Raw genomic sequence first — 26446 nt, forward strand, 5'->3', positions numbered from 1 at the left:
AAAGTGAATAATTTCTTCAACATTATTTGTATTACAGAAAAAGGTGCCAAATACTAAAATATTTCGTGGAAGTGAAAATTACGAGTATGTTAGGGAATGAGCACAATCGTATTTGGGAAAAATTCTTCCAAGCATATAATATTTTTAGGCTCAAAATCCTTCCAAACATATAATATGTTCACATAAAACAAACATATTAATGTTTCGGCAGTATCCAATAATATATGTGCTTCCTGCAAAATATGTTTGGAACATATGTTAAAGAAGCGATTTTTTTTTGAGGGTGCATAGTGGTGAAGGGTATAATATAGTCGGCTCCTCCCGACTTTAGACTTTACTTACTTGTTTTCTTGTTGTGATCTCAAAATTTTGTCAAAATTATTTTTCTATAGAATATTTTGTCAAAATTTTATTTCTATAGAAAATTTTATAAAAACGTTTATTCCTATAGAAAATTTTGACAAAATTTTATTTCTATGGAAAAAGTGTCAAAGTGTTATTTCTTCTTTGTTATAACAAAGAAGAATTTTGGAAATGTATACTTTTCCAAAATTTTCCTTATTTGTTATATTTAAAATGTGGTCACTCAACAGAATATTGCGATGTATTTAACCAACAAACATCGTACAAATCCAAATAGAAGATTTCACATTTAGATATTAAGTACGAGGAGTTCTGGTATTTGATTAGAAGGTCTACTTATCAATGGGATCTACATCTACATATGTACCCATCGTCCCAATACCTCTGCCACATACATCTAAGTACAATGAAGCATGAAGTAAACACACCTAGTGAGTGAATGAATCTTGTCGCTCTTGCAGAGTATCTCAGCCAAAATGCATTACAATTCAAACAGTTTCTCGCCAGCCCTATAGCCGTTAAGTTCGTTAGACGCTTGGGAAAACGTTTCAAGAAAACATACACTAGAACTATGAGTAATGAGGATAGTCTAATAGAAATGGAGGACCCCCTCCACAAAGTGGAGCAACATGAATTGAGTACCCTACATGGGAATAGGGGCAGTAGTGCTAGTGGAAGTGTTGCCAGTGGTGTCGTTGAACTTTCAAAACGTAACAGTTCGGAACGTAGTCTACCCTTACGTAGTTACAACAAATGGTCACCCTCGGAACAGGGGGCAACATTGGTATGGCGCGATTTGTGTGTCTACACGGCCGGTCAAAATGGTTCAACGCCCAGTTTGTATAACATGAAGAGGATCATTAATAATTCGACGGGTGCTGTGCAACCGGGAAATTTAATGGCTTTAATGGGTTCAAGGTGTGTGTGTATGTGTGTTAGTATGGCTGAGTGTTTTCATAGTGAAATTTTGCTTAAAAGAAGTGAAGACCTACAAGTTCTTTAAATGTGATGTGGTGGATTGAAAACGCATAAAAGAAACCTACGACTTCTTCGTTTATGATGAGTGCTAAGAAATATCAAATATCAATCAGAGATTGTTAAAATGACTAAGAAAAGGGTGAGGTTGGGCGCAGCCAACTACATTTTGTGCTCTACTCCAATGTTGGTTCGAATACTTACACTTTGTGGCCCGTGGAAAACCGTTATTTCATAAGATATATAGTGAAAGAAGAGTAGGGAATGCAATTTTTGGACAACTGAAGTGTTTTTGAAGTTAGAAAATGTATTTCAAAGCAAATACATACAAATAAATATATACGACCGAAAGATCTGTCAGGTGTGAAAAGTTCTACTACACAGAAAAAAATTTCACGAAATGCCTTCCAAATATTCAATTAAAAACTATATTGATTCAAAAATTTTTAATTGAAACAAAAATCAGTCACAAATATTAATAGTATAAATTAACTTTTTAATTGGATTAATTAATTCTTTAATTGACTTTCAATAAATTTTTTAGTTGATGCTATCATTTCTGTGAGTGAAGACATTTCAATTAAAAATTTAATTGGATCAATTAATTTTGTGATTGAATCAGAAAAAATGTTCTTGTGTGTAAAGACATCCTTAATCCAATTACTTGGATTGTGGTAACAGTTAGCGATGGCAAGGTATATTAAACCTTCTGAACATTGTCTTAAAAATTGTATGTTAGTCCACACAGTTAGACAAAAAAGACAGATTAAAAGCCACTATAAGCCAATTCCGATTGGTCATGGTTTTTGGGGCCCATATATCAAAATCACGTAACAAATTTCTACCGGATCAGATGACATCTACACCTCCAGGAAAATCTGGAAATCAAATCTGGGGATCCATATGCAATACCATCAAACCCACATCAATAACATCTACCTGTGCCAAGATTTAAGTTGATAGCTTGTTTCGTACAGAAGTGAACGTGATTTCACAGACGGACATAGACATCGGTAGATTGATTCAGAATTTCAAATTTCTCACAACACTGTAAACAAGTTAGTCTAAGAGGGGACCCCTCTCACTGAGTAATATCTATACACAGAAAAAAAAATATCTCAAAACTATTTGCAATTAAAAATTTTATTGAAGCTGAAGCCTTTTTAATTAAAAAACAATTAAGTAAAGTAGAAAGTCGGGCGGGGCCGACTATATCATACCCTAAAACACTCTTACTGAATTAGTAATCATAAGCATTTATGGGGTAACATTGATATAGGTCTGGGAGATAAACCGCAGTTGCATATTTAAGAAAATTAAGGGGTACATGTTTATGGGTGCTTTGTCTCAATCTGACTATAGCTCATAGTTAGTGTTTCCAGAGAAAATGTTCGGTTTACCCTACAAGGACAAAAAAAGTTCCCTACTTTCCCAAACAATTTTCCCTACAAATATTTTCGTTAAATTATACACATTTTACAAAACAAAAATGGTTCTAAGAACTTTATTATCTTAAACAAGTAAGTAAAGTCTATTATACCCTTCACCACTATGTAGACAAACATTTGTGTTACCATCTCAACTACTTAAAATTTGCTGGGAGCTATATTAAAGTTTGCATTTTCAGATACAAATACTTTTATTGGAAACAATTTTTTGTACTTTTACAAAAATTTAGAATTAAAATTTAAATCGGCTAACGCCCTGGGATGAAACACAATGTTAGTAAAAACAAGTAAGGAAAGTCTAAAGTCGGGCGGGGCCGACTATATTATACCCTGCACCACTTTGTAGATCTAAATTTTCGATACCATATCACATTTGTCAAATGTGTTGGGTGCTATATATAAAGGTTTGTCCCAAATACATACATTTAAATATCACTCGATCTGGACAGAATTTGATAGACTTCTACAAAACCTATAGACTCAAAATTTAAGTCGGCTAATGGACTAGGGTGGAACACAATGTTAGTAAGAAACCAGTAAGGAAAGTCTAAAGTCGGGCGGGGTCGACTATATTATACCCTGCACCACTTTGTAGATCTAAATTTTCGATACCATATCACATTTGTCAAATGTGTTGGGGGCTATATATAAAGGTTTGTCCCAAATACATACATTTAAATATCACTCGATCTGAACAGAATTTGATAGACTTCTACAAAATCTATAGACTCAAAATTTAAGTCGGCTAATGCACTAGGGTGGAACACAATGTCAGCAAAAAAATATATAAGAAACATTGAAATCTGAAGCAATTTTAAGGAAACTTCGAAAAAGTTTATTTATGATTTATCGCTCGATATATATGTATTAGAAGTTTAGGAAAATTAGAGTCATTTTTACAACTTTTCGACTAAGCAGTGGCGATTTTACAAGGAAAATGTTGGTATTTTGACCATTTTTGTCGAAATCAGAAAAACATATATATGGGAGCTATATCTAAATCTGAACCGATTTCAACCAAATTTGGCACGCATAGCTACAATGCTAATTCTACTCCCTGTGCAAACTTTCAACTAAATCGGAGTTAAAAATTGGCCTCTGTGGTCATATGAGTGTAAATCGGGCGAAAGCCTTATATGGGAGATATATCCAAATCTGAACCGATTTCAAGCAAATTTGGGACGCATAGTTACAACGCTAATTCTACTCCCTATGCAAAATTTCAACTAAATCGGAGCAAAAAATTGGCCTCTGTGGGCAAATGAGTGTAAATCGGGCGAAAGCTATATATGGGAGCTATATCTAAATCTGAACCGATTTTGCTGATATTTTGCAAGTTTTTCGAGAGTCATAAAATATTCGGATGTACGGAATTTGAGGAAGATCGGTTGATATACACACCAATTATGACCAGATCGGTGAAAAATATATATGGCAGCTATATCTAAATCTGAACCGATTTTTTCCAAAATCAATAGGGATCGTCTTTGAGCCGAAACAGGACCCTATACCAAATTTTAGGACAATCGGACTAAAACTGCGAGCTGTACTTTGCACACAAAAATACATCAACAGACAGACAGACAGACGGACAGACAGACGGACAGACAGACAGACGGACATCGCTAAATCGACTCAGAATTTTATTCTAAGCCGATCCGTATACTAAAAGGTTAGTCTATGATTACTCCTTCTTGGCGTTACATACAAATGCACAAACTTATTATACCCTGTACCACAGTAGTGGTCAAGGGTATAAAAATATGGGAAACATTGAAATCTGAAGCAATTTTAAGGAAACTTCAAAAAAGTTTATTTATGATTTATTGCTCGATATATATGTATTAGAAGTTTAGGAAAATTAGAGTCATTTTTACAACAAAGCGATCCCTTGGCTTTTTCCAATCTAGCTTTTTTGTGCATCGATGAGCTTTAATTTATTTTTTTTATGCATTGTATTCGTTCAGGTCACGAACAAGTTTTCTACACACAAAAAAATTTTTTTCTGATTCAATCACGAAATTAATTGATCCAATTAATTTTTAATTGAAATGTCTTCAATCACAGAAATGATAGTGCCAATTAAAAAATTAATTGAAGGTCAATTAAAAAGTTAATTGTTCCAATTAAAATATTAATTGATACTATTATTTTTGTGATTGATTTTTGTTTCAATTAATAAATTTGTTGAATCAATTAAATTTTTAATTGAATATTTTTTTTTAAAACTCAATTAAAATTTTAATTGGAAAATTTTTCGTGACATTTTTTTGTGTGTATGGGAGCGACCTTCACTTTTTAGATCAGAAATTTGCTTTTCGTGTTGTTACCATTTGTTTTTCGCCCACTGTTTTGGCGGGATGCAATAATATGGGAACACACAAAAAAATTTTTTTTTCAGTTTCAATCACAAAATTAATTGATCCAATTAATTTTTTTATTGAAATATCTTCAATCATGAAAATGATAGTATCAATCACAGATTTAATTGGGTATCAAAAAATTTCTTGATTAAAAAATTAATTGATTTCAATAGCAAAATTCAATTAATTTTTTCATTGAAAACCCAAACCATTTTTAATCGCTATATTTCAATGAGTTTCTATAACTATTTTTAATAATTTTTAGTTTTATTTAAAAATTCATAGTTTCAATTTCTTTTAATTAAGATTTAAAAAAAATATCCAGAATTAAGTGTCTTACTCTTCCGAGTCTGATTAAAAAGTTAATTGTATCAATTATTTTTTTAATTGAAAATTTAAAGATGTCAATCATTGACTTAATTGACTAAATTTTTCTAGTTTGATTAAAAGGTTAATAGTATCAATTAATTTTTTAATTGAAAAAGTTTTCAACTTCAATCAACTTTTTAATAAATATGCTGTCAGACGAGCAGTTTAGAAACGATTACAACCTGAAATTGGTTGCAATAATTATTAATCACAGTGTACTTGTGATAAGAGTGATAAATCTACAATCCAACTTTTGACGAACCCAAAGAAATGGGGGCATTAAAGTCTACATGGATTTGATGGATTGAAATGAAAATTATGGGTAATCACAATAACACACACAATTGATAAATGATTTCATGTTTTAGTGAGAAGTAATTATGATGTTTGTTCACACTGAGATAACAATTGTATATTAATAAAAAGATGGTATGATACCATAAACCATGGTTTTTTCGTCTTCTGGGACTGAAACTTTTGTATGCATGGAGGACACCCAAAAAAAAAAAAAAAAAAACAAGTATATACGGCCGTAAGTTCGGCCTGGCCGAAGCTTATGTACCCTCCACCATGGATTGCGTAGAAACTTATACTGAAGACTGTCATCCACAATCGAATTACTTGGGTTGCGGTAACACTGGCCGATGGCAAGGTATCTTAAAACTTCCTAACACCGTAATATATACCACATAGTCCATACGTGGTATATATTAAACTAAAAAAGGCCGACTAAATTAGTATATAATTAAGTTTATAAAATTTTGACAAGTAAAATTTGGAAAAAAAATTTCTATAGAAATAAATTTTGGAAAAAATTTTCTATAGAAATAAAATTTTGACAAAATTTTCTATAGAAATAATATTTTGACAATGTTTTCTATAAAAACAAAATTTGGGTAGTTTTTTTTTGGCTCGAGTGGCAACCATGACTATGAACCGATATGGACCAATTTTTGTGTGATTGGGGATCGGCTATATATAAATATAGACCGATATGGACCAATTTTGGCATGGTTATTAGCGGCCTTATACTAACACCACGTTGCAAATTTCAACCGGATCGGATGAATTTTGCTCCTCCAAGAGGCTCCGAAGATCAAATCTGGGGAACGGTTTATATGGGGGCTATATATAATTATGGACCGATATGGACCAATTCTTGCGTGTTTGTTAGAGACCACATTCTAACACCACGTTCCAAATTTCAACAGGATCAGATGAATTTTGCTCCTCCAAGAGGCTCCGGAGGACAAATCTAGGGATCGATATATATGGGGCTATATATAATTATGGACCGATATGGACCGATATGGACCAATTATTGCATGGTTGTAAGAGACCATATACTAACACCACGTACCAAATTTCAACCAGATCGGATGAATTTTGCTCCTCTAACAGGCTCCGGAGGTCAAATCTGGGGATCGGTTTATATGGTGGCTATATATAATTATGGGCCGATGTGGACCAATTTTTGCATGGTCATTAGAAAACATATACCAACAGCATGTAACAAATTTCAGCTGAATCGGATGAAATTTGCTTCTCGTAGACCAATCGCAAGCCAAATTTGGGGGTCCGTTTATATGGGGGCTATACGTAAAAGTGGACCGATACCACAGTAGTGGTGAAGGGTATAAAAATATGCTAGAACCAATTCACAATCCGGCTGTTGGCTAGTGTTATGGACCGATTTCGACCAATTTTTGCATGGGTGTTTGAGACCATATATTAACACCACGTACCAAATTTGAACTGAATCAGATGCATTTTGCTCCTCCAAGAGGCTCCGGAGGTCAAATCTGGTGATCGGTTTATATGGGGGCTATATATAATTATGGACCGATGTGCTTGGTTGTAAGAGACCATATACAAACACCATGTACCAAATTTCAGCCAGATCGGATGAAATTTGCTTCACTTAGAGCAATCGCAAGCCAAATTTGGGAATCTGTTTATATGGGGGCTATACGTAAAAGTGGACCGATATGGCCCATTTGCAATACCATCCGACCTACATCAATAATAACTACTTGTGCCAAGTTTCAAGTCGATAGCGTGTTTCGTTCGGAAGTTAGCGTGATTTCAACAGGCATGCTCAGATCGACTCAGAATTTCACCACGACCCAGAATATATATACTTTATGGGGTCTTAGAGCAATATTTCGATGTGGTACAAACGGAATGACAAAGTTAATATACCCCCATCCTATGGTGGAGGGTATAAAAAGGCCGATTAAATACGTATATAATTAAGTTTAAAGTTTCTATAGAAATAAAATTTTGACAAGTAAAATTTGGAAAAAAAAATTTCTATAGAATTAAATTTTGGAAAAAATGTTCTATAGAAATAAAATTTTGACAAAATTTTCTATAGAAATAACATTTTGACAAAATTTTCTATAGAAAAACATTTTATATTTCATGTTAGCCTGATACCGAAACAGGCAATTGGCGTCCAAATACATTATATCTAATTATAAAATTATTCTAGCTGTATGGACAGATATAGATTAAGGAACATGATTAATAGAGCCATTGAAAAGAAAATGCCAGATACAAATCTATACACGCCTGGACTGTACATGTTTCGGTTCGGGCGAATAAACCTATATATATATCTGTCCATAAAGCTCGAAAAATAATTGTATAATTAGATATAATGCATTTGGACGCCAATTGCCTGTTTCGGTATCAGGCTAACATGAAATATAAAATGTTTTTCTATAGAACATTTTGTCAAAATGTTATTTCTATAGAAAATTTTGTAAAAATTTTATTTCTATAGAAAATTTATTTTTATAGAAAATTTTTTTCCAAATTTTACTTGTCAAAATTTTATTTTGTCAAAATTTTATTTCTATAGAAACTTTAAACTTAATTATATACGTATTTAATCGGCCTTTTTATACCCTCCACCATAGGATGGGGGTATATTAACTTTGTCATTCCGTTTGTACCACATCGAAATATTGCTCTAAGACCCCATAAAGTATATATATTCTGGATCGTGGTGAAATTCTGAGTCGATCTGAGCATGCCTGTTGAAATCACGCTAACTTCCGAACGAAACAAGCTATCGACTTGAAACTTGGCACAAGTAGTTGTTGTTGATGTAGGTCGGATGGTATTGCAAATGGGCCATATCGGTCCACTTTTACGTATAGCCCCCATATAAACGGACCCAAATTTGGCTTGCGGGGACTCTAAGAGAAGCACATTTCATCCGATCCGGATGAAATTTGGTGCAAGGTGTCAGCATATGATCTCTTACAACCAAGCACATCGGTCCATAATTATATATAGCCCCCATATAAACCGATCACCAGATTTGACCTCCGGAGCCTCTTGGAGGAGCAAAATTCATCTGATTCAGTTCAAATTTGGTACGTGGTGTTAATATATGGTCTCAAACACCCATGCAAAAATTGGTCGAAATCGGTCCATAACACTAGCCAACAGCCGGATTGTGAATTGGTTCTAGCATATTTTTATACCCTTCACCACTACTGTGGTACAGGGTATAATAAGTTTGTGCATTTGTATGTAACGCCAAGAAGGAAAAGTCGGAGACCCATCGTTTAGTATACCGATAGTCTTAGAATTAAATTCTGAGACGATTTAGCGATGTCCGTCTGTCTGTCTGTCCGTCTGTCTGTCTGTCCGTCTGTCTGTCTGTTGGTGTATTTTTGTGTGCAAAGTACAGCTCGAAGTTTAAGTCCGATTGTCCTACAATTTGGTATATGGTCCTGTTTCGGCTCAAAGACGATCCCTATTGATTTTGGAAAAAATCGGTTCAGATTTAGATATAGCTGCCATATATATTTTTCACCGATCTGGTCATAATTGGCATGTATATAAACCGATCTTCCTCAAATTCCGTACATCCGAATATTTTATGAGTCTCGAAAAACTTGCAAAATATCAGCCAAATCGGTTCAGATTTAGATATAGCTCCCATATATAGCTTTCGCCCGATTTACACTCATTTGCCCACAGGGGCCAATTTTTTGCTCCGATTTAGTTGAAATTTTGCATGGGGAGTAGAACTAGCATTGTAACTATGCGTGCCAAATTTGGTTGAAATCGGTTCAGATTTAGATATATCTCCCATATATAGCTTTCGCCCGATTTGCACTCATATGACCACAGAGGCCAATTTTTAACTCCGATTTAGTTGAAATTTTGCATAGGGAGTAGACTTAGCATTGTTGCTATGCGTGCCAAATTTGGTTGAAATCGGTTCAGATTTAGATATAGCTCCCATATATATGTTTTTCTGATTTCGACAAAAATGGTCAAAATACCAACATTTTCCTTGTAAAATCGCCACTGCTTAGTCGAAAAGTTGTAGAAATGACTCTAATTTTATTAAACTTCTAATACATATATATCGAGCGATAAATCATAAATAAACTTTTGCGAAGTTTCCTTAAAATTGCTTCAGATTTAAATGTTTCACATATTTTGATACCCTTCACCACTACTGTGGTACAGGTTATAATAAGTTTGTGCATTTGAATGTAACGCCAAGAAGGAAAAGTCTGAGACCCATCGTTTAGTATACCGATCGTCTTAGAATTAAATTCTGAGTCGATTTAGCGATGTCCAACTGTCTGTCTGTCCGTCTGTCTGTCTGTTGATGTATTTTTGTGTGCAAAGTTCAACTCGCAGTTTTAGTCCGATTGTCCTAAAATTTGGTATAGGGTTCTGTTTCGGCTCAAAGACGATCCCTAGAATTTGCATTGTTGCTATGCGTGCGTTGTAAAATCACCACTGCTTAGTCGAAAAGTTGTAAAAATGACTCTAATTTTCCTAAACTTCTAATACATAAATATCGAGCAATAAATCATAAATAAACTTTTGCGAAGTTTCCTTAAAATTGCTTCAGATTTCAATGTTTCCCATATATTTTTTTGCTAACATTGTGTTCCACCCTAGTCCATTAGACGACTTAAATTTTGAGTCTATAGGTTTTGTAGAAGTCTATCAAATTCTGTCCAGATCGAGTGATATTTAAATGTATGTATTTGGGACAAACCTTTTTATATAGCACCCAACACATTTGACAAATGTGATATGGTATCGAAAATTTAGATCTACAAAGTGGTGCAGGGTATAATATAGTCGGCCCCGCCCGACTTTAGACTTTCCTTACTTGTTTTTTTTTAATTTTTGGAGGTACATTTACAATTTTGAGCATATCTTTCGTCTTCTTTGGCCTATTTGATCCTACTACTACTCAAATTAAAGAAAATTGAGCCGTCTACAACTCATTCTCAGAAAATTTTCAAATCGGGTAAGTAGTTTGGATGTTGGCGGCTTAAAAAATTTAAAAAACGGTAAAAGACCGAAAAGACCAAATCAACGCATCAACGCTGTTTTCCACATGGCATAAAATGTACAGTTATATCTTTGTTTCTACTCATTTTTTAGGGCGTTGATTTGGTCTTTTCGGTCTTTTACCACTTTACTTTACCAAAATTATAAGTCCGCTATTTGTTGTTAAGTAAGGGCTTATTTTCTTTGTAAAAATTTCAACTATACGCAAAAAACCAAAATTGCTTCGTGTTTTTTGTTTTATATGAATTTTTATATGTTTTTTACTAAAAAACACATTTTTACTAAAAAACGCCGTTTTTAACTTTTTAAGCCGCCAACATCCAAACTACTTACCCGATTTGAAAATTTTCTGAGAATGAGTTGTAGACGGCACAATTTTCTTTAATTTGAGTAGCACTAGGATCAAATAGGTCAAACAAGACGAAAGATATGCTCAAAATTGTAAGTGTACCTCTGAAAATTAAAAAAAGTTCAAAAATTTGTATCTCGAAAACCAATCGACAGAAAATTTTTTAAAACTCATTTTCGTGTTTAGTAGGTCAAAATCAATGGGAACAAGTATATACGGCCGTAAGTTCGGCCAGGCCGAAGCTTATGTACCCTCCATCATGTATTGCGTAGAAACTTCTTCTAACACTGTCATCCACAATCGAATTACTTAAGTTGCGGTAACGCTTGCCGATGCCAAGGTATCTTAAAACCTCCTAACACCACCTTCTAAATTGTATGTAAGTCCATACGTGGTATATATTAAATCAAAAAAGATCGATCCAATACGTATACAATTCAGTTTGACAAAGTAGACATAACATTTTGACAAAATTTTCTACAGAAATAAAATTTTAACAAAATTTTCTATAGAAATAAAATTTTCACAAAATTTTCTACAGAAATAAAAATTTTGACAAAATTTTCTATAGAAATAAACTTTTGAAAAAAAATATTGTATAGAAATAAAATCTTGGTAGATTGTTTTTGGCTCGAGTGGCAACCATGATTATGAACCGAATAAAATTTGAACAAAATTTTCTATAGATATAAAATTTTGAAAATATATATAGAAATAACATTTTGGTTGATTATTTTTGGCTCTAGTGGCAACCATGATTATGAACCGATATGGACCAATTTTTGTGTGATTGGACCAATTTTAGTATGGTTATTAGCGACCATATACTAACACCACGTTCCTAATTTGAACCGGATCGGATGAATTTTGCTCCTCCAAGAGGCTCCGGAGGTCAAATCTGGAGAACGTTTTATATGGGGGCTATATATAATTATGGACCGATATGGACCACTTCTGGCACGGTTGTTAAAGATCATATACTAACACCATGTTCAAAATTACAACCGGATTGGATGAAATTTGCTTCTCTTGGAGACTTCGCAAGCCAAATCTGGGGATCGGCTTATATGGGGGCTATATATAATTATGAACCGATGTGGACCAATTTTTGCATGGTTGTTAGAGACCATATACCAATACCATGTACCAAATTTCAGGCGGATCGGATGCAATTTGCTTCTCTTTGAAGCTCCGCAACCCAAATCTGGGGATCGGTTTATATGGGCGCTATATATAATTATGGACCGATGTGGACCAATTTTTGCACGGTTGTTAGAGACCATATACCAATACCATGTACCAAATTTCAGCCGGATCGGATGCAATTTGCTTCTCTTTGAGGCTCCGCAAGCCAAATCTGGGGATCGGTTTATATGGGGGCTATATATAATTTAGGACCGATGTGGACCAATTTTTGAATGATTGTTAGAGACCATATACCAACACCATGTACCAAATTTCAGCCGGATCGGATGAAATATGCTTCTCTTAGAGGCTCCACAAACCAAATCTGGGGATCGGTTTATATGGGGGCTATATATAATTATGGACCGATGTGGACCAATTATTGCATGATTGTTAGAGACCATTTACCAACACCATATACCAAATTTCAGCCGGATCGGATGAAATATGGTTCTGTAAGAGGCTCCACAAGCCAAATCTGAGGGTCCCTTTATATGGGGGCTATACGTAAAAGTGGACCGATATGGCCCATTTTCAATACCATCCGACCTACATCGATAACAACTACTTGTGCCAAGTTTCAAGTCGATAGCTTGTTTCGTTCGGAAGTTAGCATGATTTCAACAGACGGACGGACGGACGGACGGACATGCTTAGATCGACTCAGAATTTCACCACGACCCAGAATATATATACTTTATGGGGTCTTAGAGCAATATTTCGATGTGTTACAAACGGAATGACAAAGTTAATATACCCCCATCCTATGATGGAAGGTATAAAAATTATGCTAGAAACAAATCACAGAGAAAATTTTGTTATTTGTGACCTAGTGTAATTATATATAGGCCCCATATAAACCGATCCCCAGACTTGACCTCCGGAGCCCCTTGGAAGAGCAAAATTCATCCGATTCGGTTGAAATTTGGTACGTGATGTTAGTATATGGTATCCAACCACCATGCAGGAATTGGTACATATCAGTCCATAATTATATAGGCGCCATATAAACCGATCCCCAGATTTGACTTCCGGTGCCTTTTGGAGAAGCAAAATTCATCCGATCTGGTTGACATTTGGTACGTGATGGTAGTATATGATATTTAACAGCCATGCCAAAAGTGGACCATATCAGTCCATAATCATATATAGCACCCATATAAACCGATCCCGAGATTTGGTTTTGGAGCCTCTTGGAAGAGTAAATTTCATTCATTGCGAAGGTACATAAGATTCGGTCAGGCCGAATTACGGCCGTATATACTTGTTGAAAGCGATACAGGTTTATATATAGGTTAGGTTAGGTTAAAGTGGCAGCCCGATTAAGATTCAGGCTCACTTACACTATTTAGTCCATTGTGATACCACATTAACTAAAAGTGCCTATTACATATGGACACTTCTAGTTTTAACCGCTGAACCTTCTCGATTATTTTTCTTCGCTGAACCAACCAGATTGTTCCAAAAATATTAGCAGACTGCTTAAGTTAACGTTTTCCAGATCCGCCAGTAATCTGAAGGTATATGCCCCTAAAAGTTGCTTGCGCTTTACACAAAATGCAGGACACTCACACAAGAGGTGTTTAATTGATTCTTTTTCCTCCGCATCATGACAGCTCATACAATAGTCATTATACTTCGCGCCAATAGTTTTTGCAAAATCGCCTATCAGGCAGCGACCCGTTATAGCAGATATCAGGAGTGATATCTGGCGTCTCGAGAACACTAGCATATCTAGTGTGCGGTTTAAGTTTAAATGGGGCCATATTTGCTTGGTGTCGTTACTACCCTTGAAATTCTCCCATCGAACATTTGCCATCATGACAGGTTTAGATATAGCTCCCATATATATCTTTCGCCCGATTTACACTCATATGACCACACAGGCCAAAGATTTACCCTAATTTTCGTGAAATTTAGCAAAAGATGTAGAATTAAAATTCTAGCTATGCATGCTGATTTTGGTTGAAATCGGTACAGACTTAGATATATATCTTTCAACCGATATAGATTTAATTGGCCCCAGAGACCAGATTTTCGACTAGATTTGCTTCAAACTATGTACAAGGAGTAAAATTGATGGTAATGTCAAGTATGCCAAATTTGGTCAAATCGATTAAGATTTTGATGTAGTTTCCATCTTTCGCGTGATTTAGATTTATATTCGATTTACTCGAATTTTTACAGTGAGAGTAGAATTAATAATTTACAAAAAATTTACACATAACGTCAGTGATGTTTTCCCCAGACTTTCAAAAAAATCGGTTAGGGTTTAGGTTCCGGCTTGTGTAAATCTCGTCCGATGTGGCTAAACATGTTCAGAAAACCTACAATTGACCACTTATCTTGGTGGAGAGATTTAGCCCAATGCCTCTAGGTTTTTATATTTCCCATATATTTATACCCTTCACCACTACTGTGGTACAGGGTATAATAAGTTTGTGCATTTGTATGTAACGCCAAGAAATAGTGGTCATAGACCCATCTTTTAGTATACCGATCGGCTTAGAATTAAATTCTGAGTCGATTTAGCGATGTCCGTCTGTCTGTCTGTCCGTCCGTCTGTCTGTATATGTAATTTTGTGCACAAAGTACAGCTCGCAATTTAAGTCCGATCGTCTTCAAATTTGGCAGAGGGCCGTTTCTTGGGACAGAAACAATCGCTATTGGTTTTGGAAAAAATCGGTTCAGATTTAGATATAGCTGCCATATATATTTTTCACCGATCTGGTCATAATTGGCGTGTATATCAACCGATCTTCCTCAAATTCCGTACATCCGAATATTTTATGAGTCTCGAAAAACTTGCAAAATATCAGCCAAATCGGTTCAGATTTAGATATAGCTCCCATATAGAGCTTTCGCCCGATTTACACTCATTTGCCCACAGAGGCCAATTTTTTGCTCCGATTTAGTTGAAAATTTGCACAGGGAGTAGAATTAGCATTGTAGCTATGCGTGTCAAATTTGGTTGAAATCGGTTCAGATGTAGATATAGCTCCCATATATAGCTTTCGCCCGATTTACACTCAAATGACCACAGAGGCCAATTTTTCGCTCCGATTTAGTTGAAATGTTGCACAGGGAGTAGAATTAGCATTGTCGCTATGTGTGCCAAATTTGATTGAAATCGGTTCAGATTTAGATATAGCTCCCATATATATGTTTTTCTGATTTCGACAAAAATGGTCAAAATACCAAAATTTTCTTTGTTAAAAAGTTGTAAAAATGACTCTAATTTTCCTAAACTTCTAATACATATATATCGAGCGATAAATCATAAATAAACTTTTGTGAAGTTTTCTTAAAATTGCTTCAGATTTAAATGTTTCCCATATTTATATCCTTCACCACTACTATGGTACAGGGTATAATAAGTTTGTGCATTTGTATGTAACGCTAAGAAGGAAAAGTCTGAGACCCATCGTTTAGTATACCGATCGTCTTAGAATTAAATTCTGAGTCGATTTAGCGATGTCCGTCTGTCTGTCTGTCTGTCCGTCCGTCTGTCTGTCTGTTCATGTATTTTTGTGCGCAAAGTACAGGTCGCAGTTTAAGTCCGATCGTCCTCAAATTTGGCACAGGGTCGTTTTGGGGAACGAAGATGATCGCTATTGATTTTGGAAAAAATCGGTTCAGATTTAGATATAGCTGTCATATATATTTATCCCCGATCTGGTCATAATTGGCGTGTTTATCAACCGATGTTCTTCAAATTCCGTACATCCGGATATTTTATGAGTCTCGAAAAACTTGCAAAATATCAGCCAAATCGGTTCAGATTTAGATATAGCTCCCATATATATATTTCGTCCGATTTAGACTCATATGGCACCAGAGGCCAAAGTTTACTACCGATTTTCGTGAAATTTTGCACAGAGAGTAGAATTGACATTCTACCAATGCTTGCTAAATTTGATTGAAATCGATTCAGATGTAGATATAGCTCACATATATAGCTTTCGTCCGATTTGCACATATATGGCCTCAAAAGCTAGAGTTTTGCACTGACTTGCTTCAAATTTTGCACGAGAAGTACGTTTAACGGTTTCGTTATATGTGCCAAATTTGGTTAAAATCGGTTCATATTTAGATATAGCTCCCATATATATCTTTCGTCCGATTTGAACTTATATGGCCTCAAAATCCAGATTTTGCCCAGAATTGCTTCAAATTTTGCACAATGAGTACGTTTAATAGTATCGGTAAGTGTGTCAAATTTGGTTGAAATCGGTTCAGATTTAGATATAGCTCCCATATATATCTTTCGCCCGATTTACACTCATATGATCACGGAGGCTATAGTTATACTCCATTTACGTGAAATTTTGCACAGATTGCAGAATTATTATACTAACTATGCATGTCAAATTTAGTCACAATCGGTTCAAATTATATATAGCTGCCATATATACGTACACCAGAGTTGGGGAAATATGGTAGACTGTTTCATATTTTAGACCCATTTTCAATGAGATTTTCCTCCAATTGACTGGATAGTTTCCACAGAGAATATATTTAATATATTCGGGTTTATACAAATATGGCCAAACTCCCACACTTTACACAAAATTCTGTGATGATTTCCCCATATCTTAGTCATATATACTGTAATGCCAGAATTTCCACAGAACGGTTGGGTTTTAAATAAGGCTCCAAGTCGCCCGACTTAACCAAATAATATATCACAACCCACACTTGACCATATATCTTGGCGGGATCTAACCAATATCCCTGTAAAGTCGCCACTGCTAAGTATCAAAAATTGCCCTATATCTCGAATACATATGTATCACCTGATAAATCATAAATACTCTTTTGTATAATTGTATTAAAATTTCTCTCGCTTCATATTTCCCATATTTTTTTACTATGTTAACATTGTGTTTCATCCCAGGGCGTTAGCCGATTTAAATTGTAATTCTAGAGTTTTTGTAAAAGTACAAAAAATTGTCTCCATTAAAAGGATATGTATCTGGAAATGCAAACCTTTATATAGCTCCCAGCAAATTTGAAGTAGTTGAGAGTCTACATAGTGGTGAAGGGTATAATATAGTCGGCTCCGCCCGATTTTAGACTTCACTTACTTGTTTTATTGAGATTGTGTTTCGTCCTGAGCCTTTAGCCGATATAAAACTGAAGTCTAGAGATTTTGTAGAAGTAAAAATATGTTTGGTCTACAATGTGGTGAAGGGTATGATACAGTCGACCCCATCCGACTTTGGACTTATCTCACTTTTTTTTTATTTTGAATAACATAATGCTAACAAAGTTACTAATCTAAATTGTTGAAATTGTTTTTGAAGGGATTTTTTACTATGGCACAAAAACAAGACAAATTCACAACTCTTGGTAACATTTTAAAATTATCATTTTATTTTCAGTGGATCGGGAAAAACCACTCTGATGTCTGTGCTTGCATACCGTCAAGCAGGTTAGTAAATCTCTTTCACTTTTTGTTCTGCACAATCTGATTAGATAAGCCTGAGATAACTCAGATCTAATTTTTACAACAGTGATGTGAATTTCACCAAATCTTAAATGCACATAAAACTTTTGTTTTGTTTTTGTTATCTTTAGCTGGAACTGTAGTTCAAGGCGACATCCTTATCAATGGTAGACGAATTGGTCCGTTTATGCATCGCATTAGTGGTTTTGTCTATCAAGATGATCTCTTCAATGGCTACTTAACGGTTTCGGAGCATATGTATTTTTCGGTAAGTGAATTATTACTAGAGCTCGACCGAAGCATCGGCTTCGGCATTCGGCCAAAAATCGATAATCGGCCACGAATCGGTCTTCGGCGTCAAGAGGCCGATTAACTGAAAAAAATCTTGTCTTGTCACTATAATATTATTGGTATTGTTGTGTTTATGCATTTGTTTAAAAAACATTCGGTCGAGCTGTAATTATTACCATGGTCTAATCGAATCATAAGTTTAATTTCTGTAGTAAATATTAATTTACTAAATTGCGTGTGACCGGGGTGACTTTATATAAGCTCGGAAATGGCTAAACCGATTCACATCAATTCAATTTTCGGGGAACGTAGAGGGTGGCCATCTGGTGAAAATATTGAGTACCTCACGATTTTTAATATGGCCAGGGAGAGGACCTCCATCTGGCCCGATTTTTTGAAAATTGGACTTGAGTTCTCCGATTGGGATGGCTTCTACACAAAGATCCACTATTTTAGTTTTTGATACTTGGTCCCCGCCGTATCTTAAAAAAGACTAAACTTCTCGGAGTTTCTTGAAATTTACAGAGGCCGTGGGAGGAGGTTATAAAATATAAATGTAGCGTACCTGCCTTTTCGAATTTTGAAAATATTGAGTACCTCACGATTTTTAATATGGCCGGGGAGAGGACCTAAATCTGGCCCGATTTTTTGAAAATGGGACTTAAGTTCTCCGATTGGGATGTCTTCTAGACAAAGATCCTTTATTTTATTGTTCTACACTTGGCAGGGGAGGGGGCCCACCATTTTCCCCGCCGTATATTAAAAAAACCTAAACTTCTCGGATTTTCTTGAAATTTACAGAGGTCGTAGGAGGAGTTTATAAAATATAAATGTAGCGTACCTGCCTTTTCGAATTTTGAAAATATTCAGTACCTCACGATTTTTAATATGGCCGGGGAGAGGACCTCCATCTGGCCCGAATTTTTAAAAATGGGACTTAAGTTCTCCGATTGGGATGTCTTCTAGACAAAGATCCCTTATTTTAATGTTCTACACTTGGCCGGGGAGGGGGGCCACCATTTTCCCCGCCGTATATTAAAACAAGTAAGGAAAGTCTAAAGTCGGGCGGTGCCGACTATATTATACCCTGCACCACTTTGTAGATCTAAATTTTCTATACCATATCACATTTGTCAAATGTGTTGGGTGCTATATATAAAGGTTTGTCCCAAATACATACATTTAAATATCACTCGATCTGGACAGAATTTGATAGACTTCTACAAAACCTATAGACTCAAAATTTAAATCGGCTAATGGACTAGGGTGGAACACAATGTTAGTACAAAAAAAAATATGGGAAACATTGAAATCTGAAGCAATTTTAAGGAAACTTCGTAAAAGTTTATTTATGATTTATTGCTCGATATATATGTATTAGAAGTTTAGGAAAATTAGAGTCATTTTTACAACTTTTCGACTAAGCAGTGGCTATTTTACAAGGAAAATGTTGGGATTTTGACCATTTTTGTCGAAATCAGAAAAACATATATATGGGAGCTATATCTAAATCTGAAACGATTTCAACCTAATTTGGCACGCATTGCAACAATGCTAATTCTACTCCCTGTGCAAAATTTCAACTAAATCGGAGCAAAAAATTGGCCTCTATGGTCATATGAGTGTAAATCGGGCGAAAGCTATATATGGGAGATATATCTAAATCTGAACCGATTTCAACCAAATTTGGCACGCATAGCTACAATGCTAATTCTACTTCCTGTGCAAAATTTCAACTAAATCGGAGCAAAAAATTGGCCTCTGTGGTCATATGAGTGTAAATCGGGCGAAAGCTATATATGGGAGATATATCTAAATCTGAACCCATTTCAACCAAATTTAGCACGTATAGCTACAATGCTAATTCTACTCCCTGTGCAAAATTTCAACTAAATCGTAGTTAAAAATTGGCCTCTGTGGTCATATGAGTGCAAATCGGGCGAAAGCTATATATGGGAGATATATCTAAATCTGAACCGATCTCAACCAAATTTGGCACGCATAGTTACAATGCTAATTCTACTCCCCATGCAAAATTTCAACTAAATCGGAGCAAAAAATTGGCCCTGAGTACGGGAGATATATATGGGAGCTATATCTAAATCTGAACCGATTTCAATCAAATTTACCAAGCATTGGTAGAACGTCAATTCTACTCTTTATGCTAAATTTCACGAAAATCGGTAGTAAACTTTGGCCTCTGTGGTCATATGAATCTAAATCGGACGAAAGTTATATATGGGAGCTATATCTAAATCTGAACCGATTTGGCTGATATTTTGCAAGTTTTTCGAGACTCATAAAATATTTGGATGTACGGAATTTGAGGAAGATCGGTTGATATACACGCCAAGTATGACCAGATCGGTGAAAAATATATATGGCAGCTATATCTAAATCTGAACCGATTTTTCCAAAATCAATAGGGATCGTCTTGGATCCGAAACAGGACCCTATACTAAATTTTAATACAATCGGACTAAAACTGCGAGCTGTACTTTGCACACAAAAATACACCAACAGACAGACGGACAGACAGACAGACGGACAGACAGACAGACGAACAGACAGACAGACAGACAGACGGACATCGCTAAATCGACTCAGAATTTAATTCTAAGACGATCGGTATACTAAAATGGGTCTCAGATTTTCCTTCTTGGCGCTACATACAAATGCACAAACTTATTACACCCTGTACCACAGTAGTGTTGAAGGGTATAAAAACTAAACTTCTCGGATTTTCTTGAAATTTACAGAGGTCCTTGAAGGAGGTTATAAAATATAAATGCGGTGTACCTGCCTTTTCGAATTCGGCCGGAGCAGGAGATCTCCTATTTCCCCGACTTTTATTGTAATGAAAAAATCTGGACTTCTCCGATTTAGTTAAAATTTATAGGGAATCCAGGGGAGGTTATGAAATTAGTACAAGTTCCATATGTGACCCAAAGGTAGATGGTGTACCCTAAATGAGAATTTGAACATTTTGATAAAAAAATATCTTTTCCCTATTTCCAATGTAAACCAAATGTGTTTCGTACTGAATTTCTTAAACACAATATATTTAAGTACAAAACAAGTATATACGGCCGTAAAACAAGTATAAGATTCGGCCAGGCTGAATCTTATGTAGCATCCACCATGGATTGCGTAGAAGCTTCTACTAACGACTGTCATTCATTATCGAATTACTGGCGTTGTGGTAATACTTCCCGATGGCAAGGAATCTTAGAACTTCTTAACATCGTATTCTAAATTGTAAGTTGGTCCATATGGGTATTTATTAGATAAAAAAAAACAGATAAAATACGTATATAATTCAGTTCTTAATCGGTATATATAGCGGTGTCCATATATAATTACGAATCGATATGAACTTTTGCGTGGTAACTACACTGAAAAAAATATTGTCGTGAGGTCAAAGATTTCATGTCTTTAAAATACGAATGCAAATTTTTCTTAGCATAGAAGACGCATTTCTCTACTATGAAGTTTTTTTCTTTATCCAGAAGTCGATAAACTTTTCAATGAAGTCGTATTGTCCTTATAATTAAGTGATTTCACTTAAAAATGGGTATCATAACACAAAAGAAAAAATGACTTGACTTTCAGAAAAATTCTTTAAATTTAATGAAATTGTCTTTAAATTTGTTGTCTTTTTGCATCTTGACTACAAAGCAAAAACTTGAATTTTAACACTTTATTTTAAAGACGTTTTTTACTTGAAACATAGCATAATTACTACTGGAAGTCGAGTTTCAATTTGGAAAATAAAGTTGTCGTTAACTCGTTTTTAAAGGGCATTGATAGCATGACAGGTTGGCTGATAAGTCCTCGGTCTGACATAGATGGCGTCGCTAGTATTAAATGTATATTATTTTTATATAGTACCAACCTTCAAATGATTCGTGTCAAAATTTGACGTCTGTAAATCAATTAGTTTGTGAGATAGAGCGTCTTTTGTGAAGCAACTTTTGTTATTGTGAAAAAATGGAAAAAAAGGAATTTCGTGTTTTGTTAAAATACTGTTTTCTGAAGGGAAAAAATACGGTGGAAGCAAAAACTTGGCTTGATAATGAGTTTCCGGACTCTGCACCAGGGAAATCAACATTAATTGATTGGTATGCAAAACTCAAGCATGGTGAAATGAGCACGGAGGACGGTGAACGCAGTGGACGTCGAAAAAAATCCACAAAATGATTTTGAATGACCGTAAAATGAAGTTGACCGAGATAGCAGAGGCCTTAACGATATCAAAGGAACGTGTTGGTCATATCATTCATCAATGCGGAAGCTCTGTGCAAAATGGGTGCCGCGCGAGCTCACATTTGACCAAAAACAACAACGTGTTGATGATTCTGAGCGGTGTTTGCAGCTGTTAAATCGTAATACACACGAGTTTTTCCGTCGATATGTGACAATGGATGAAACATGGCTCCATCACTACACTCCTGAGTCCAATCGACAGTCGGCTGTGTGGACAGCGACCGGTGAACCGTCTCCGAAGCGTGGAATGACTCAAAAGTCCGCTGGCAAAGTAATGGCCTCTGTTTTTTGGGATGCGCATGGAATAATTTTTATCGATTATCTTGAGAAGGGAAAAACTATCAACAGTGACTATTATATGGCGTTATTGGAGCGTTTGAAGGTCAAAATCGCGGCAACATAGAAGGGAACTGTGTTGAATAATAAAAACGAATTTTGACAAAAAAAAGTGTTTTTCTTTGTTAGACCGGGGACTTATCAGACAACCTGTTATGAATACATCGAAATATCGATTTCCGACTATATAAAGCAATTATAAGACGATATAACCTGAAATTTAGCGCAGATTCGTTTTTTGTTTGCAGATAGGCCAAGTTTGAAGATGGACTATATCGGTCCTGGCTTTGATATAGTCCCCATAAAAACCTTGGTTTTTATCCAATTTGCCAGAAATTGGAAATATGGAAGTATTTTAGGGCCATAATAGGTGTGCTAAAAATGGTGAGAATCGGTCCATATTTTAGTATATCCCACATATAAACCGAATTCCTGATGGCTCCCGTGATGCAATGGTTAGCCTTGAAATAGCTTGAAACTGAATGTAAAATTTCCAGATTTTACTTCTCGTAATCACTTGAAAATAAGTAAGTAAAGTAGAAAGTCGGGCGGGGCCGACTATATCATACCCTAAACCACCCTTACTGAATTAGTAAACATAAGCATTTGTGGGGTAACATTGATATAGGTATGGGAGATAAACCGCAGTTGCATATTTAAGAAAATTAAGGGGTACATGTTTATGGGTGCTTTGTATCAATCTGACTATAGCTCATAGTCAGTGTTGCCAGGGAAATTGTTCGGTTTACCCTACAAGGAAAAAAAAAGTTCCATACTATCCCATACAATCCCAAACAATTTTCCCTAGTATATTTTTCGTTAAATTTAAACAAATTTTACAAAACAAAATGGTTCTAAGTACTTTATTATCTTAAAACATGAAAATGCAACGTATATAACCTAGAAAATAAATTTGTATTACCACCACGGTTGCCACAGTTGGTGGAATTCTACCAAAAATAGTATTGTTTTGTTAAATCTCTATAGAAATAAAATTTTGGTAAAAGTTTCTATAAAATAATTTTTTTGAGAAATTTTTCTATAGAAATAAAATTTTGATAATAAATTCTATAGAAATAAAATTTTGAGAAAAAATTACATAGAAATAACATTTTGAAAAAAAAATTATAGAAATAATGTTACATAAATATACAATTTTGACAACATTTTCCATAGAAATAAAATGTTGACAAAATTGTCTATAGGAATAAAGTTTTGACAAAAATGTCTATAGAAATATTTGTTTGGTAGATTTGTTGTAATTTGTGGTAATATTCAAATTTTTTTTTTTTTTTTGGCGCGGGTGGTAACTGTTGTTACCACACATTGTTAAAGATCAAGCCTTGCCGGCTTTTACTTTCCTCCTCTAGAGCCACCAAAATGTAAAAATTATTACAAAATGTCCCTACATTGTGGCCCTACATCCCTACAAGACGCTAAATATTAGAAAAAACCTACATATAGGAAATTTCCTCTACTTCTACCAACACTGGCTGTAGTTGATATTGCACCTACGGGGTTAGTATGCCACTAATATTGAGCCCATTATTAAAAAAGAGAAAATCTTTAAATTATTGTGGGTAATAAATACAAATTTGTAAAAATCGAGCAATATTCTTATGTAAGAGCTCCAAGTACGCATAAGTACGATCGGCTAGTACATCAAAATTTTAAATTTGAGTAACATTGGTTAATGAATAAGAGTACTATGGCCAAATTTGGGAAAATCGAGCGATGCATATATATCGAAGCTATATCTAAATCTGAACCAATTTGCATAATATTTTGCGGGTTTGATTAATACCACAAAATGTTACCTTGTGCAAGATTTCAATAAGATCAGTTAAGAAATATATATATATATATATATATATATATATATATATATATATATATATATATATATATATATATATATATATATATATATATATATATATATATATATATATATATATATATATATATATATATATATATATATATATATATATATATATATATATATATATATATATATATATATATATATATATATATATATATATATATATATATATATAGCACTAACTATATGTGCAAAAAATCATCGAAATCGGTTCAGATTTAGATATAGCTCCCATATATATGTATAGATTTTCCCAAATATATATATATATATATATATATATATATATATATATATATATATATATATATATATATATATATATATATATATATATATATATATATATATATATATATATATATATATATATATATATATATATATATATATATATATATATATATATATATATATATATATATTTGGGAAAATCTATACATATATATGGGAGCTATATCTAAATCTGAACCGATTTCGATGATTTTTTGCACATATAGTTAGTGCTATAGAAGACTACATTTAGCCAAATTTGGGTAAGATCGGTTGATAAATAAGGGTTTTATGGCCAAATTTAGAAAAATCGGGCGGTACATATATATGGGAGCTATAGCTAAATCTGAACCGATCTCGATGATTAGCCAACTTTGAGTAAGATCGGTTGATAAATAAAGGTTTTGTGGCCAAATTTGGGAAAATCGGGCAAACATATATATGAGAGCTATATCTAAATCTAAACCGATTTGGATGAAATTTTGCAGACTTGAAGGGCGATGGAAAAGATTACCTTTTGCCAAATTTGGTGACGTCCGTTTGAAAAAACGTGCAACGTGACCCCATTTGTCGAAATCGGGCGATACATATATATGGGAGCTATATCTAAATTTGATCCGATTTCTTCCAAATTTAATAGCGTTCGTCCTTGTGCCCAAAAAACTCCCTGTACCAAATTTCATCAAAATATAATTGCGACCGGAATCCTGTGAACAACAAATACATGGACAGACGGACGGACGGACGGACACCAAGTGCTAGATCGACTCAGGGGTGAATATTTAAGATTTCTGCTGTATATAGGTTAGATTGAAATTCGTTATATGTACTTATTATGATGAAATTGAATAATCCGCTATTAAAAACACGTCCGTTCAGTTCGACTGTTGAAAGCAGTCCCTTGAATTATATTTATTGCCACAACACCTCATTCTTTAATTTTTTTGTATTTTTTGCCGAAATTTCCGCCCAAAGATTTGTATTCGGGCTGAGGTCTTTCGTCTGAGGAGCAAATTTATTGTGAATTATTATGGACCATGTTTTTATACCCTTCACCACTACTGTGGTACAGGGTATAATAAGTTTGTGCATTTGTATGTAACGCCAAGAAGGAAAAGTCTGAGACCCATCCTTTAGTATACCGATAGTCTTAGAATTAAATTCTGAGTCGATTTAGCGATGTCCGTCTGTCTGTCTGTCTGTTGATGTATTTTTGTGTGCAAAGTACAGCTCGCAGTTTTAGTCCGATTGTCCTAAAATTTGGTATAGGGTCCTGTTTCGGCTCAAAGGTATAGGGTCCTGTTTCGGCTCAAAGACGATCCCTATTGATTTTGGAAAAAATCGGTTCATATTTAGATATAGCTGCCATATATATTTTTCACCGATCTGGTCATAATTGGCGTGTATATAAACCGATCTTCCTCAAATTCCGTACATACGAATATTTTATGAGTCTCGAAAAACTTGCAAAATATCAGCCAAATCGATTCAGATTTAGATATAGCTCCCATATATAGCTTTCGCCCGATTTACACTCATTTGTCCACA

General features: G+C 34.6%; 1 protein-coding gene across 1 annotated transcript in view; it reads left to right on the forward strand.

The window, feature by feature from the left end:
• Nucleotides 1-873: 873 nt before the first annotated feature.
• The window catches only part of st (ATP-binding cassette transporter scarlet), a 58690-nt gene continuing 33117 nt past the window's right edge, over nucleotides 874-26446 (forward strand). Inside the window, exons 1-3 of the mRNA XM_075306213.1 lie at nucleotides 874-1281; nucleotides 17780-17829; nucleotides 17976-18112. Of these exons, the coding sequence (XP_075162328.1) occupies nucleotides 935-1281; nucleotides 17780-17829; nucleotides 17976-18112 (534 nt within the window). The 5' untranslated portion in view covers nucleotides 874-934. The remainder of the gene's footprint in view (nucleotides 1282-17779; nucleotides 17830-17975; nucleotides 18113-26446) is intronic.

The sequence above is a fragment of the Haematobia irritans genome, chromosome 4, assembly GCF_050003625.1.
Source record: "Haematobia irritans isolate KBUSLIRL chromosome 4, ASM5000362v1, whole genome shotgun sequence".
Classification (NCBI taxonomy): Eukaryota; Metazoa; Arthropoda; class Insecta; order Diptera; family Muscidae; genus Haematobia; species Haematobia irritans.